At 41.4% G+C, this 17,004-nt stretch overlaps 1 protein-coding gene across 1 annotated transcript in view; it reads left to right on the forward strand.

Annotated features, from left to right (window-relative positions):
* The first annotated feature begins 1,978 nt into the window (after positions 1-1,978).
* MINDY4 (MINDY lysine 48 deubiquitinase 4) overlaps positions 1,979-17,004 on the forward strand; it is a 57,299-nt gene continuing 42,273 nt past the window's right edge. Inside the window, 5 exon segments of the mRNA XM_054390111.1 lie at positions 1,979-2,041; positions 4,109-4,228; positions 4,883-5,067; positions 5,888-6,060; positions 7,219-7,498. Coding sequence (XP_054246086.1) covers positions 1,979-2,041; positions 4,109-4,228; positions 4,883-5,067; positions 5,888-6,060; positions 7,219-7,498 — 821 coding nt within the window.

The following is a 17,004-nucleotide window of genomic DNA, read 5'->3' on the forward strand; positions in this document are numbered from 1 at the left end:
TAGAGGAGGCTTGTATAGTTGCTCATAGTATTTGTGATCAGGACACCAAATTATTTCAGACCTCCTACTGTGGGGTCTGGTACCTTAACATGGAGAACCCCAGAACCAGATGACAAGACAAAGAACCACCTCCCCATCCAGGAAGACTTGCTGCTTCCCCTGGGCTTGGATCAGGGATGGTGAGGACAGACTGCCAAGGTTCATCTAGCCCCTGGACACTTGCTGCTCATTCACATGGGCAGCAATGATACAGTCAAGGGAGCTCCTGAGCACATCAAAACAAAAGGCCTGAATGACTGAAGCCCCGTGATAGATTACAGATTACAATGGAGGAATTGAGAAACACTGCCAAATCTTACAGAGGCGGTGTTAGAAAAGACAGAGCTCATCCACAGTTCATGCTTCTAGGAGACTTTAAGTGGCTGAAAGAAGTGCTTCTTCTCTCATGTTAGTGGTAACAGGCTGATCAAGGAAAACGTAGGCCTGTTGCTCAATGGAGCAGGTGATTTTGTAATGGCAAAGTCACATAAGATTAAAGCAGCCAATCTTTTCTTTGCTTCATTTGCCACTGACCAGGTCTCTCGTGTCTCTGAGATTCTTTCCAAAGAGAAGATGAGCTACTGGCAGTGGAGATGAAGTCAGGAATTATCTATGAGTCTGACTCATCCGGTCCTATAGGACCAGACAGGCTTCACCCATGAGTGCTGAGAACTGTCTGATATCATAGCAAGGTTGCTCTTTACCATCTTTTAACAAGTTGAGGACCAGAGAGCTCCCCAGTCATTGGTGAAAGACAAGTGTTGCACCTGTCCTCAATAAAGGCTAGAAGTTCTACCCAGAAACAAACTATTCAGCTTTCCTTCTATTTGTGTAGAAATGATGAAATGAGTCCTCCTGGAGCATCTTTCTGAGTGCATGAAGGAGATACTGGCTATTTGGAATAGTCTGGGGAAAAAGATGTGGAGGTCCTGATAGTCAGCAAGCTGAACACCAGCCTGCAGCATGTCCTGGCACCAAATGCAGCTGACAGCGTTCTGGGCTGTATTAAAAGGAGCAGAGCCTGTTAATCAAGGAAAATTGACTGACAGAAATTATCATTCCCCTTTGCTCTGTACTCATTAGATCACATGTACATGCTAAATATATATGACTATGTTAGTCAACTCTCCACTTAAATCATGCTAAACACCACCTACAAGCCAGAGACAGCCAGGGGTAGGGTACAAAAAAATCACAAAGGCAACACCTCTCTGGGGGGAAAGACTGGATTTGGCAGAGACCAGGATGGTCAATGGACTGTGCCCCTCTTCCTCCACCCAAGACAGAGACTCTTTGGTAAGAACTGTGCATTCAATACACAGCTGAACTTTTGCTGCATTCCCATTTCTGCTATATTAGAGCTATTGCAAAGATGTGCATCCCTAACTGTGTCAGCTGGTACCCAGGGTTTGTTAATTGGAGCTCAATCACTTGCAGTCATGTAATTTATCAGCAGAAATCCCCAATCCGTTTTATCTGTCACTTTAACAACTTAAACTTATCAATTATTTGCATTTTCTGAACGTGTCGCAGTGCAAATCCTTACCGGGCACTAGAAAAGATTCAAACGTTAGTTTTGGCAGTTTCAGCAAGAGTCCCGGGGCTCTGAGACAAGCAGAGGTGGAGATTTTAACCGTAACGCGAAAAGCTCTTCCAATTAAGTCTCTCATCGGCCTCCGTCCCAGGAGGAGGAGTTTTCCCTGCTTCTGATGACATGGTCTCCACAGTAACGGAACGCGGGCGAGCAGACTGCCAGCGGCTCTGCTGCCGCCTCTCGACTGCCAGCGGCTCTGCTGCCGCCTCGCGACTGCCAGCGGCTCTGCTGCCGCCTCGCCACTGCAGCGGTTAACCGCCGCAACGAGAGCTGCAATGCCGCAGACGTGAATCATTTGTAAGAGGAAGTCAAGTATCCGACCCCTGAGCCTGCCTGGGGCTAAAAATGGACAACTCCTTTTTGGAAGAAGTGGCTGCCTCACTCGTGAGAGAATTTCTCAGTAGAAAGGTAGCTTGCGTCGATTTTCTCCAGCTGGTAGACGTGAGATTGGCACATGAGAAAGGTGAAGTGCTCAGCGATTGAGGAATTTTGGGAGGGGGTGTGGAGAGTGGTGCTTCTGCCAGCCTTAAAGCACCTGGACCTGAACCAAAAGAAGCTTGTCGGGTAAACGTCTGCGCTACATTTCCCACAAGGCCGTTTTAGTGCTGATATGGAAGCCCGCTTCCTCCTCGTTTTGAGCGAGCCTGCCACGTGCCCCTTCAAAACTCGAGATTAAATCAAGAAAAAGTTTCTCGTTACTATTTCGCATTAATTGCCTGTCTCACTGTTGCTCTTGTTTTTACAAGAGGCATACACAACTTTCCAGGACAAATATTTGGGGAAAAAAAGGCAAAAGGTAGTGGTGGTACACGAATTGTAATTCTCTCCCCACGCCCCCTCCCCTTCCCCAGTTTTCTTTAACAGCTTCTCAGGCAGCAGATTTATCTGGGGCGAAGGGGACAAGAAGAAAAGAAGGAAAGAGGCCACTGTACGTTTCACAAACTGAATGCTGTCAAAAACCCCTTTGTATTGTACACTGTGGGGAGTGTGGGATTGAGCAGAAGAAAAGGCACCTTCACGTTTCCAGGTGAAATTACGTACCTCCTCGTTTGGATGATCAATCCTAAGGAAATACTGCTGACGGCCAGCCCAGCCAGTTCACACACACACACACCCCCCCGCCCCCCCCCCCCCCCCCCACTGTCAGGAATGAGTTAGGTTGTATCAGAAATTAAAGAGCCACTGCCTTAGTGCAACACAAACCTCAGTTTTCTTCATTTGTTTTGCACCCAGGCCCCGAGTGCACGTTTTCAGTTTGTGAATAAAGTGGAAACATTTGCCAAAATAATTTCAGATGCAGAATTCTTGTCAGAAGTTTGAGAGGCTCGAGGCTGTTCAATTGATTGCAAAGATTTTTCAAATGAAAGACATTTACATTTCTGACTTAGAGAGGTGTAAATGGAAAACTGATTAAGGGTGTAAAAGGGAAGGGAATGCCCTGCAGGTAAAACAGACCACACAGCTTACATGACTACCCTATACTTTATTTATTAATATTTTATTTATTCAACTACTGCATCTATTTCATATTCTAAACTCTGGAGTCAAAACAAGGGGCACTGATGATCATTCATGCTTCTGCACAAGTGTTCCCTTGCTTCCCCCAAATCTTTAATATATATCAGACCAAACCGTGATAATGATTCTTTATTTGCCACAACTTGTCCCCTAAATCTGGGCCAGACAATTAATCTTCAGAAGAAAAGAAACCCTTGTAACAATAGCCCTTCAGCAAAGAAATCAGGAATTTCTCTCTCAAAATGGTGATCTGTTGTTGTAGCACTTGAATTAGTTTATGATTTAACTGATTTCACAGTAGATCAGCCTCTCCCTCCAGAAAATAAGATGTCCATAGATTTTTGTCTCTGAAGAATAAGAATATGCTGGCTACAGATAAAAAGTAGTTGAAAAAGTTTGAACACCCCAAACCAGAAGAAGCCAGAGAGATCTGACTGATTTCCAACCTGAGGCTGACTGGAATAACTTCAAGTAATGCTAATGGTTCTGAAACTTTTTCTGAACCCATTAAGACATGGACTGTATCTGATACTAAGGCTCGTAATTACCCATCAAAATGACATTTGTGACAAACTATCACATCATGATGGAACAAAGCAAACTCAGTATTTCTGGAACTATCAGAACCAGAAGCCCTGGTATTAGCAAGGGCCTTCATACAGACCAGGCAAGTCTTATGAGACTGTTTAACAGCTGAACTCGCCTGCATGGAGGCCTTTTTTTTTATCATTTCCACCTCACAGACACTGTTGGTGCCTTAATTATTTTCACATCTGTGGGATCTATTAATGCAAAATTGTACCATACAAGTACAGATTCTAAGGGTTAGCTTGTTACTAATTACTAATATTTTAACGCATCCAGAAGTTTCATATTACATGCAACAAAGGCAAGAAAAAAAGGCCTTGCTAAGTTGTAGTGTCTCAAATACTTTAAAAACTGACACTTCCTTCTCAGGGTTTGAAGCAAACCATCACTATCATGGACCAAGAGCTTCCACATTCTGCACTGAGCATCAACAACAGGTGTGAACTTCGCAGTGTCCTACATCTGCACTCCCTGTACGAACAGAACAAGGTAAGGAAACTGATTGTGCTCCCTGAAAATGTGGGATCAGATGCCACGAGACTAGGCCAACCACATTGTTTGCTTGGTTTGTTTTTTTCTCGTGTGTTTTGTAGGGGTTTTGTTTGTTTAATGAAATGTTTATGTACACAGGACACGTCCTTCAGAATACTGTTGAAAAACAGTGTAACAGGTGTGCTGGAGTGTTGCCCTATCCTTCAGTTATCCCAAGCACATAAACAGAGTTTTACTGCCCATGATTCTCATCAAATTGTGATAAAATAAACCAGGTACTAAAAATCCTTGCACTTCATTCTACACTCTTCTGATAACAGAAGGTGTATTCTAACACAGGTACCATATTTTGCAATCTTTCACTAAAATGAGAATAAGGAATGACCCTAACAGGTTGTTTTATCTGTATCATGCTTACTTGATTCAACACAGCAACACCTTCGAGCTCTTTACACTCTTTAGCTGGTATCTTCCAGTTTCCTGGATTGTCTGTAGGGTCCATCTAGGTACACACAAAAGCAGCTAACTCTAGAAAATTTTTGATGTGCTTGGCTCCTGTGCAGTGCAAAAAGCATATCCTATCTTAGGCTGCAGCAAGACTAAAAGAGACTTTCAATAGTCACCAAGAACTTTATTTTTTCTTTGCAATAGGCAAAGGAGAACCCCTTGAAAACACTTCTTGAAATTATTACCGATTACTTCCTTGAGCACCATGGGACTTCCAGTTCAAGTTTTACTTTGTCAGCTCCTCAAAGTAAGAGCTCAACATCTCATACAGCTGAAGATGATGTACCTAGGAGTGCTGTTATGCTCAATGAAAGTGAAACTCAAGACAGGTATGGTTTTATTTCTTTCTCTTTGCCCTGTATATTTTTTTTAAAGCAAGTAAGAAAGAGAAATGACATTAAAAGCTTTATCATTTATACTTTCAGCTACACATTTATCCTAGTGACATAAAGCTTAAATTTCCTTTAAATTAAAACCTTCTATGCAAACCACCCTTCTAAAATACTTTTATGTTCTATACCAATTACAAAGACTGATAATCTCATTTACATGTCTCCGTCACTAAAGCACATAGAAATCTCATCTTTTATGCCTTGCAAATCAAAGTATATTCAGAAACTAACCACGTTCACTCAAACTCCAAGTATATTTATGCCTTACATAGTCAAAAGCAAGGCCTACAATCTTAAATGCAGTCTTGTTACAGCATCGCGTAAGTTATTTCCATCTTCATTTCTTAGTCCTTCAAGGTGGAGTAACAGCCCTGTGCTTCAATAGAAAGCTTTTAAAATGGGCACAAAAGAGTAATTCACCTTCCCAGCCTTGACTCTCAGAGCAGCAGTGCTGGTGAAACCTCAGCAAGTCCTTCCTTACAGGGGAAGACAGACAAGATTTTGGAAGTTGATGCTACCAGCTAACAAGTTACACTTGGAAAGGGAACACAAGAATTATTGGTTGCTTCTCTTTCTCGGATACAGGAGGTTATAGCATGTTATCAGTGACTTTCTCTCCCTCTGTTTCATACTGTCCGACTTCACACTGCCTCTGAGTTAGGTATCTGCTTTGTTTTCTCCCCTTGCCCTGAACACTGCAAATTGTCCCTTTAATCCTGCGAGCCTCTCCAGTGCCTGCAGACCTTTCTTACAACAGGTTTCTCCTCCAGAAATATGCGCCAACAACCCCCTCTAACACCAAAGAACAACGGCCAGCAGGGCTCACCTCCCTCTACCGACCCCTAACACAATGGCGGCGCCCCCTGCAGATGCCTGGAGCTTGCTACGGCAGAGAGGCGAGAGCAAAGCGAGTGGTGGCGGCCACCGAAAGTGAGGCTTTAAGGGGCGCTCTGCTTTACACTGGAGTGCACTCTATGGTTTTAAATCCTCCACGGACGAAAAAGCTTTGCTGTGTCGTTTGTTGGGTTGATCCCTGCCGTGTCCCCCTCCATACCCTCAATCAATATTTGTAGCTGATTTTTCTTTCAAAACCAACCAAGAATCTGACCCCTGGGGATGGGTAGGCACTCCCGGATGAGTGGTTCCCTTTTTCCAATGGAGCAGGTCTTGTTCCAGGAACGCAGTTAGGCTGCATGGCCTCAGGAAGAGGCTGCAAAGTTGCCGTAACAAGAACTATCATGGGCAGGTTGATGGGTTGGTTCAGTCCTATTTCATCCCACAAAGTGAACCAGTGAGAGAAACACTATGGCAAAGCATGGCTCTGTTATCCTCCTATCCACTTCTATCCCCTCCAGGGATGGAGGCAAAATTAGGCATTATCAGGTCAGCTGGACAGTGCTTGCAATTAGTTTTGATTTCAAATACCTGGATAATTTTTAACGATTCTTTCAAGAGTGGAAAGTATATATATATAGACAAGTCACTGCTTCCTTATTAAAAAGTCTTTTTCCTTCTTTCCTTTCCTGACTTATTTATTTATTTTTTTAATGTCTTGTGCTGGTTTGGGGCCAGACAGATCCTCTATTGCCCCAAGAGGGACAAAAGAATGACACTCACACAAATGGATTGAAGAGTGATGGAAAGTTTAAATGGAAAAGCAATTGGTGAAGCTATAAACACTACAAGCATAGTGGCAAAGATATCCCAAAGTGTACAGAGTTCCTCTCTGGCCAGTCTGGATCAGCTGGCTCAGCCATGTCCCTTCCCAAGATCTTGCGCACCCCTCAGTGTACTCTTGGGGCAGGGAAACATTAAAAAGACACAACCTGGATGCTTATTGAACAGTAGCCGAAACACTGCTATGTTATCAGCTACTGCTGCAAAACATAGCACTGGAGAATTAACTCCAGCTCAGCCAAACCCAATACACCTTCTCCCCACCTGAGGGTCTACCCAAAACCCCTAGGGCTCTTTCTTCCCCCCCACTGCTAGGCTAGTCTTAGGCTGGCCAGGTCTGAGACTGCCCCCCCCCCCACGCCCTCTCCTCCTGGCATTAGGCCTAGACAGGCAAAGGATCTTTATTATGAGTAAATGTGGAGTTCCTATCAAAGACCCTGTCAAGCTTGCATACCAGTTCAGCCTCTGAAAAATTGAGAAGCATCCCCAAAGACACAGATGACTCTGTGGCCAAACTGCTGTCTGAAAGAGAGAGAACCAAAAGAGAGGAAAGAAAATCAATTTCAAGCTTTTGTAGAGTCAGCAATATAAAAATCTTTAAAATGAGTTCCCTTCACAGGTATTCATGGTCTGGAAGAGAGAAGAGAGAAAGCTTCCCCAAGGAAACTGATAGTTGCTGGGCAAGAAAAAGGTAAGAATATTTGTAGGAATATTATACAAAAGCGTTGAGGAAATCTGATGCAGGGATAGGAGTGACTGACTTGTGACTTCTGATTTCATTGAGGGGAACTGTTACAGAACTGGAACTGGTACCTGCAGATTCATCCACCTTTCATAGTCTGCTTCCAGAAGGATTTATTAAGTCGTGCATGATTGTGATGGTTTGAAACTGTCTTTTTAATTTTTTCTTTGCAAAGTTCAGAACAGAGAAAGTGAAAGAGTATAAATAAGTCACTATTGGGTGTAAGAAAGCAAAATACTGATTGTTCTAAACACTTCCATTGGATAGATAGAAATGTTTAAGAACTATTACCCAAAACAAAGTGGGGCACTCTGCACATTCTGCGTTCTGCAGTGGGGGCAGTTGCTGGGCTGTCTGGCTGCTGTTTCTTCTTCTCTTCTGGCTGAAGATAACACGTACTGACCTTGGCAGCTAAGTTAACAACTTTCTGCTTAACTAACTCTGCTTCTCTGTCCAGGGGCATCTGGGGGGAAGCTCCTGGGAGAGGGAGGCCCCTTTGGGAGGGTCCCCTTGGGGGGAAGCAAAGGGAGATCAGTTGTGCTTTTCTGTTGATTGTATATATTTGTAAATGTTGTGAATTTTGTATATTTGTACATATTCATTGCATTTCATCGGAGATTTTAGACTCTGCTTGTAAATACAGCTTTTCATTTGCTTCCAGACTGGGCTGGCCTGGTTATTGTCGGTGGGGGGGGGAATTTCAGCTCACACCGACACAATGATTCTCTGTGAATGCAGAGATCCATCTCGTAAGTCACTGTGGAAGCAGAAGTGATGAGGTCTGACTCCATACAACTCTTGTTTCATGTAGCTTGACACAATGTAAAAGGTAGTGCTAACCCATCACTTCAGTTTCAGGATGGTTTGTTACTTCATGCCCAGCATTAATTGAAGAATACAGCTTCAGTGGGATTTTGACAGCTCCTCAGCAAAGCTGAGAAGAATAAGTGTGTGCCTCCTATTTGATAATCAATTAATGTATGGTACATGTAATTGAGTGTCAAAGGCACTTTGGACTGGGCAAAATTCTTTGAGAAGACTGTGTCAGACCAAGAAATCTCTTCTCTTGTACTAATTTCACTTTGCTGTAGTTGGATGTGCTGACATTTCCTAACCTTACACAGTAACTGTGGAGTGAGCAGGAAAGGAGAAGTTGGGCTGAAAGAGGGCTGCCTCCGTGCAGGATTTTGTGCAATGCACTGTAGTACTGTGCTTCATTGCTGTAGGAAGTGGTTTGAGTTTCTTCTCTTCAGGACTGGCTTGGTTTCAGCAGGAACAGAAGAGGGAGCTATTTCCTAACCACAGTCCATTTCATCTATTTCCAAAGCAAAACGAGGACGTTCTGGCTGTATGACTTGAATTAAAGCCAGTAGAGCATTTGAATTCATGCTGAGCTCTGAGCTGCTGAAAACTCTCACTTAAGATCATCAGGACTGCTGATACTCCTGAAGTTAAGTGGAAGTAACAGAGACTGGAAGGTAAAAGAGAGTGGCAGTAAGAATCCAAATAACCACCAAGCATTAGAATATAAAGCTTGGCTCTTGCAAGACTTCTGTATCCGTTTGGCCAAGTCTTGCAGTGTTTGGGAGCCTTTTAGGATTTGGCCAGAGTGCTTGAGCATTTTGAAGCATGAAAAAATAACAATGTAGGAGCAGATATTTGTCTTGATTTTCTTCTATTCTCTGTTAGTGTGACCTAATGCCTCTGACATAAATACTAATCTAAATATTTAGATGAATAGCTGAAAAGCTGTATGGGGTTGACCACATTCACAATCATCTGCAGTTCCTTTTTTGTTTCTCATAAAAAAACTAAAGACATGCAAATCTTGCTTGTCCTTCCATTTGTTTGACTTCTTAATTATCTCTCTTTTTTTTTTTCAATATGCAAAAAAATGCTCTTGTTGCATAAAGGCTGCAGGCAGCCATTTTCTACATACCAGTAGAGAAAGTGGAACAAAACCACTGCTATGCTTTAAAAGAGAAGCTGAATGTTATCCAATAAATGCTAACAAACTGAGAGAGCAGGAATACCTACCTATGAAGATATCCTAGGAAAATACAGAGAGACAGTATTTTGACTCATGTTTTACTGAAATAAATCAACTATCCAGTTCTTCAGTGAAGTGTGTGTGGTGGGGTAACTGTGTTGAGAGACCAAATCTGTGATTTGATATTTCAGTTTTAGAGTATCAGCATGAAGTTAGACCCGAGTACCATATTTCACATAAGAGTTAATCCTCATTAAGAACTGAAGGTTCTGTTTCAGTTCAGATAAATACTATTTTGCTGTCTTGACAATGAGGAGGCATTTGGGTTTCTGTGATGACCCAAATTTTGCTTACTTGCAAAGAGGATTCTCTAATTCAAAAGTGACCTTAGGTTTTCCAAAATAACAGACCAACACAGCCACAGATTCACTTATTTGCATTGCCATTGATGCAGTTCCTTGTTTCTTTTTAGGAAACTGTTAACAAGTTAGTGAATCAATCAAATGGAGACTAACAATACAGAGGTGGAGTTTGCTACCTCAAGAAATTCATGATCTTTAGGAATTAAACAAACTGAAAAATGCTGTCAAAGCTGATGCCTGGGATTTGGGATAATTTTTTCTACTGCTTTTCCAGAGAAACCTTGGCAAATAGTAAGTTTATTTGGGAAAGCTAATTGGTGGTAGAAGGTCAAGATTTCCCTGTGTTTCACAACTTGAGCAAACACAATTGGGGTAAGGCAAGGAAACCCACTTCAGAGCAGTTGAGAAATAGCTTTTTCAGCTCCAGAGACATGCTACAGTCATTGCTTATGCAGCTTCTGAAGTTGAAGTGCTCTCCTAATTTTCCATGCACCTTAATTCTATCAATGCTAGGTGTGGTAGTGATGTGGAAACCCTCCAGTTCTCAGCTGAATAGTTTCTAAATGAGTAATGGCCAGCTGCATTCTAACTGGGCAGTTCTGCAGTGTTGTGGAACTACCTTATGCTGCATTAGGTGGGCAGATAATACCTGCAGACCTCAGTTTTACTTCTGGTTGTTAAAATGAAGATATTGTGATGTTTGAGCTTCTGGTTTTCATGTATAAAACCAACACCCTATCTCTGCCAATTCAAAGCAAAATAGCAGAGAATCATAAAATTGTTTTGGTTGGAAAAGACCTTTAAGATCATCAAGTCCAACTGTCTACCTAATATTACCATGGCCATTAAACCATGTTCCAAAGTGCCACTTCCACAAGTTTCTTGAACACCTCCAGGGATGGTGACTCTACTACCTCCCTGGGCATCCTGTTCCAATGCCTGACCACTCTTCCAGTGAAGAAATTTTTCCTAATATCCAATCTAAACCTTCCCTGGTACAATTCCAAGTAATTTCATCTTGTTCTATCACCTGATACTAGGGAGAAGACACTGACCCCAACCTCACTAAAACCTTCTTTTAGGTGGTTGTAGAGAGCAATGAAGTCTCCCCTCAGCCTTCTCCAGATTAAACAATCCCAGTTCCTTCAGTCACTTCTTCTAAGACTTGTTCTCTAGACCCTTCACCAGCTTTGTTGCCCTTCCCTGCACACACTCCAGCAACTCAATATCTTTTGTGTAGTGAGGGGTGCAGAGCAATGAAAGAAGATGAAAGTTTAAAACTGGAATCAAAGACCCATTGGAGCAAAAGGACATACTCAGAACCTGAAGTTAAATATATTTTTCCAATTTAATAGAAACCAAAAAGGAATGTCTCTGAGAAAGGAAAAAAAAAAAAGGAGTATTGTTACATCAGAACAAAATTTTCCCCCTGCCATTAGTGAGCAGGATGCAGCAGTGGATCCCACCCATTGCCCAAAGACAGAGATGTGTAATAAAGTTTTGGGTGCAGGGAAAATAACTGATTCTCCACTCATCCTTTCATTGTGAACACCCACTCTGCTTAGCCAGTTCTGATTGCATCTGCCATAGCCTCTTTTGCTTTGCCATCAGGCTTGACTTCAAACTGAATGTGAGCCAATGGTTTCCTTTCAGAACTGTGCCAGTACAGTTGGATATTTCAGACAGTAGGCACTGTTTTATGACTGTGTAGTTTGGCTTCAAATGCCTTTCCAACCAAAACCAAAGTATCCCTGATGCCCTTTACCACCAGGAAAGCAAGTGCCAGTGGGTTTAGAGCCAGAATTTCTCTTCCTGTCTTCCTGCAGTAGTCTCTCAACTGAGTTCACCTCAGCTGGGCACTCTTTGGTGGTTCCCAAAATATCACTCATTATTTGGCAATGGGCCCTTTTCTAGCAGTGCTCGGCATTCTAACACAAATAAGGTAGAGTTAGTGAATTGCCATAGATACCAAATTCCTTAGTGGAACATTACTCATGTTTCACAGAATCTTAGAAATTACAGATGGAAAAGTCCTTTTAAGGTCATTTGTTTCTATGGCAGATTACTCATTACTATATATATATATGCATATATATATATATTTGCTGAAATATTTTTTCCAGGATTCTGTCTAGTCCAGTCTTAAATGACTCAAGTGAGACCTTTTCCCTGAGAATATATTCCAGTGTCTAGGAATCTGTAGGAAAATTTCCCTTATATTCATCTTGCATTTCCCTTTTTCTTTCCAGTTAGCCGTAGCTGAAACTGATTTTCAACTGATTTTTCTATTATTGCATATTTCCCTCTGTTAAACGACTTCTAAAGTTTGTTCATGTTCCTTTAGGCATTTTTGTCTGAAGCTCATGTTTTCTGCTTTTATCTTTCCTGCTCTGAAATTATGCTGGAATTTTTTTTCTGTTAGGTTTTATTGATTTGTTTTGTACTTCTTCCATGTGTTTACTACTCTAACTTTGTCACACTGTGGCTCTCGCTAATACAGGATAAGAAAGTCACCTGCTGCTCATAGCGTGATTCTCTGTATTATAAAATCACAAGGACGTTGGTCACTGCAGTTTATCACAGGCATATGCCTTCTTGCTTTCAATTTAAATGCAAAAATGCCTCCTCAGTGTTTGGTGTGTTTTATAGTGTAATTGTGAAGTCAATCTAATCATCTGTGGTAAGGAAATACGTGTTCCTCCAGAAAAGTTACCTCCTTTCAACCCCCTGCACTTTTATTTAAGACTGACAAAGAGTGAATGGCTTCACTTTGCTTGCTGAAACACCTGTGGCTTTCTTCATTCTGAACAGAGGCCATTCTAGCTGAACTCACTGTATCACTGAAAATTCAGCCTTTTTCATACGTTCCAACAACAAGTCCTTGAAAACTAATTTTTATGAAGCTAGGAGTTCCTAGAGGAGAACAAAATACTAATCTTCCTCAAAGTATTCCTTTAAGTCCTTTAAAAATGCATGCAGATTGTTTGTATTCTTTTAGATTAGTGAGACTTTCAAAATTATATTTTATGGTTGTGGTGTTATGGTCGTTAAAGGATTAATACTCATGTTTTTTGTTATTAGCAGGGATAAACAAGCTGATTTTTGATGTGAGGACCAAGCCTACACCTCTCAGTTATACATGATTGGAATGCCTAAAACTGCCAAAATCCTCACACATTTTTATCCTGCATCATTCCTGGCCACAAACCATGCTGCTTCACATTAGAACATTGGCAGAGAATGTTTGCCATGAGTTGCTGAGCAAGTTCAGAGCAGGGTTTGATGTTTCTTCCACCAGTGTAAGCAACAAAGCAGAGCACAAGTAGTCTAGGAGGTTTCTGGACTGCACTGACACAGGTGATGATGTGAGTGTGGAAATCCTGGAACAGGATACTTAGGGAGTTTGTGGTGTCTCTGTCCTTGGAGATACTCAAAATATGACTGGATATGGCCTTGAGAAGTTTGCGGTAGCTGAATCTGCAAAGCAGAGGGTTGGAGAAGGTGAGCTCCAGAGGTCCCTTCCAACCTCATCTATTCTGCGATTCTGAACACTTGACAGATATAAGAGAGCCAAAGCAGCTGCCTTCTTTTAAATATGAGCTACCTTGGAACCAGGAAAAGTCTGGGCCTAATGAAGGCTGCTATATGAATGTCAGATTTCATAAGGAATGCTAACAAACATTCCAGTTTTAACAATACTTTTAAATAAAATTGAATTTCCAACTCAAAGGAAAAATAGTTATGTAAAGTACACATGGCAATGTTATGTAGAGTACATAATTTACTCAACAGTTATGATTGGCTTCAGTCTTTTCTACAACGCGTTTTGGAGTAAAAATAGGTTTTCTAGGAAGAGGGAATTCTGTACTCTTTGCCCAGTGGGCTGTAATATTTCACTTTTCTGAAGACAATCAATGTGTCAGATGAGAGTGCTTTGTCTAAAACAATATCTAGCATTTTGGTAAGTAAGAAAGTTTTGGTCCTCTGAGATGTTGGGCAGTTCCTAAAAGTACTCATCACCTTGATAGCCTTGTTCTGTGAAATGAGATCTGAGCTCAGATGGCCCTACTGCTATAAACTAGAGCCTGTTTAAAACCAGTCAGAAAACTCCAATTTCAGTATGTGCTAGTGCACTCAGTGACACACAGCCTGTGTGAGCAACATCTGAGGAATTCACTCAGTTTTTCCCACTATGAGAGGAAGAGGATGTCTTGGGCAATGGTGGCATTTCTAGGAAGCAGGTGTTTAGTCAGAGCGCAACATTTCAGATAAGAGGACGGAAAGGAATACAGAGCTGGAGCAGCCTAATGGTAAATTACCTTTGTGTGTTTCCTTCCATCTTTGTCTATTTGTGATCTGTGTGTGGCACCAGGCGTTGTCCTTAAGCCACACGAAGAGGCACATGGTCTGTCTCAGGCTTTTGTCAGCACCTTGGTGTGGCTTTGCAGGCAGGAAGCACAGTAAGAATAGTGCAGCCGGTGCCTTCCCTGAGAGACAGACCAAACCCTCCTGGAGTGTGCTCAGCTGCCAGGTTGGGGAATAAGTCTTTATCTGACCCTTGCAATTAGCAATCAGAAGAAGGACCATCAAACAAAATTGAGTTATCTTTTGGGAATGTGGACTGAAGTAGCCCATCTACAGATTGTGGCTGCCAAGTCACTCAGTAGTGAAAACCTTCAAGTCTTTGGAGTTGCATAACTCCTTTTATAACATAATGCTTGGACTGGAAAAAAGAACCTAAAATAAAAGTAGTAAACTGTTGGGACTTTTGTTTTGTTCCAACGGATTTATGGCATTAGAGCCTTTGACACAACATCTGTGTGTGCTGCTGTTTGCCCTTTCAGTATTTTTCCAGCGCCCCATAGGAAGAAGCACTTTGCAATTACTAGAAATGACAAATGACCTCTGTATCATTTCTTTATTTTTGGAGAGGATGCAAAACTGGAAAGGTCCAGTCCATTGCCCCAAATGCATTCAGTCAATTGAGAATTTTCCTTGTTCATTCAAACACAGATGAGTTCTAGATCTTCTCATATGGAAAGCAAGTCCATCCTGTTTCGCTGGTAGAGCTTCACACCATTTCCTTTCACTGTGTGTCCACACGAGCACTGGGGTAAGCACACTAGGAAGCAGCATAAGAAATTACCTGCTCCTTAAAAGCAATCACTTGCCAGCAGGTAGCACAAGGAATTTTAATCCCCCTATGTGTTTTTCTCCCTATAATTACTTTTCGAGGTGCTCTCTGCAGTGTGTGTGCTCACCAACAGGCTGTTATATGTATGCATCTTTTTTCATTTTTATAATGAGATAGAGAACTATCTCACTCCTCACTGTAAGTTTTTCTTTTCTTCCAATTTTGCATATGATACTAGCTTTCAGGAAGATATATTTTGCTAGAATTTGTCATGTTACAGTGGTTTGGCCTGTTATAAATCTGAGGTTACTGACAGGAGATGTAAGGCCATGAAAATACCACATCCTTAAAAATAAACAGCCTAAAGACTGAAGGCCAAACCCAGATAGAGTGGGTACTTGATGTAGGACAAACAGAACAGAGTGTTGTATTCAGCTCCACTGATGTGAAGTGACTGAGTGTTGAACCCTTCTCAGTGCTTTACATGGTGTCCTAAAGCAACTGAATGATCAGTGCTCATTTTTTAAGCCCTTTTGTTTATCTGACCTGCTGTGTATGGCAGTGTAAATAGGAAGTGGTGGAACATAGAGGCATTGTTGTGCTGAGAGGTACTTTCTCTGTGACTTCAACTGCTCTACATAAATTTGGTTTTCTGCAGTCAGATAGAAAGATACAAATATTTAGAGAAAGTACTGTATGGTATGTTTACACTGAGACATATTTTCTTCCTGCCCCATTTTTCTGCCATGATGGACGACTTCCCCCTTCCTAGCTCTTCTAACTGTATGGCTTTACGTGTACAATAAATTTTGCTAGAATGGTAACCATCTGCCAAAATGGAAATTGCAATAAATGTCCTGACAGTCTTTTGAGAAACTTAAGGAGGGAACCTACACCTGCAAAAATACCCCACTTAACCAGAAAACACCCTACATCAATCTTTCCTCACTTTCCGCACTTTCCTCAGCTTGATGGGAATTTCCTTGCACCTTGAGAATTCAAAGCACTTTGTATCCCAGACTTGGTTCTTCTTGGGATCAGTATAGAAACAAAATCTTTTAAGACTTTCCAGAAGGCAGTAATGCTACAAAAGCTGATGCCAGATGAGTTGTCTATGAATTGTACCATTGACTTTATTTTCATGTATGGATCTTTTCAGATGAAACACTCCCCAGAAGTGTTTGGGACAACAACGAATCAAGAGTGCTTCATTTGATGTAGGGAGTGGCTTATGTGACAAGACATAGGCATGTAGGAGTGCTATTTGTGACTCTGTGGTATCCATGAAGCTAGGAGATACACAGTTCCTATAGGAGACCCAAGCCCATCTGAAGCAGCAGCTGAGGCTGGATAGGATGCTGTAACCTGTAGTGTTGCATTCTGAAGTTTTAAGAGCTCTTTTTTTGCAAATTTAGATTAAAATGGGTTGATCTAGGAAGAAACATATTATTCTCTAAGAAACAGGAGAAATTGGCATTCAATCTTGGGCAAAACAAAAATGTGACTTGTGGCTATGTTTAAGTTCAATTAACTGACATGAGTTCTTGGCTGAAAGATATATTATTGGCAAATACACTGTCATCAAGACCCTTTCCTTGACCAGGTGAGACGAAAACAGGAGTAGCCAGCAGAAAGAAATAACAGCTGAAAATCAGTATCAGAAGGAGCAAGGGGATATGTAATTGTATTTTAAAGTGTACATTAAACTTTAAATGAAAATAATGTTATATTCAGTGAAAGCTCAATACTGCTCATGCCACTATACAAATTTCCTCTCGGTCCTGTTATTTATGTTGACCTGCTGGGAATCCTCTTTATTTTTACCTCAAGTCTCTAATAACATGAGTGATTAATTTCCATTCTACCTTTTCTTAATTGTTATCCACATTTTATTGCATAAATCCTTTAACTTCTTTATATAGAAAAAGAGAAGTGTTTATTTGAATTTTTTTATAGTATCAGACTATCA

Source organism: Indicator indicator, chromosome 20, assembly GCF_027791375.1.
Source record: "Indicator indicator isolate 239-I01 chromosome 20, UM_Iind_1.1, whole genome shotgun sequence".
Classification (NCBI taxonomy): domain Eukaryota; kingdom Metazoa; phylum Chordata; class Aves; order Piciformes; family Indicatoridae; genus Indicator; species Indicator indicator.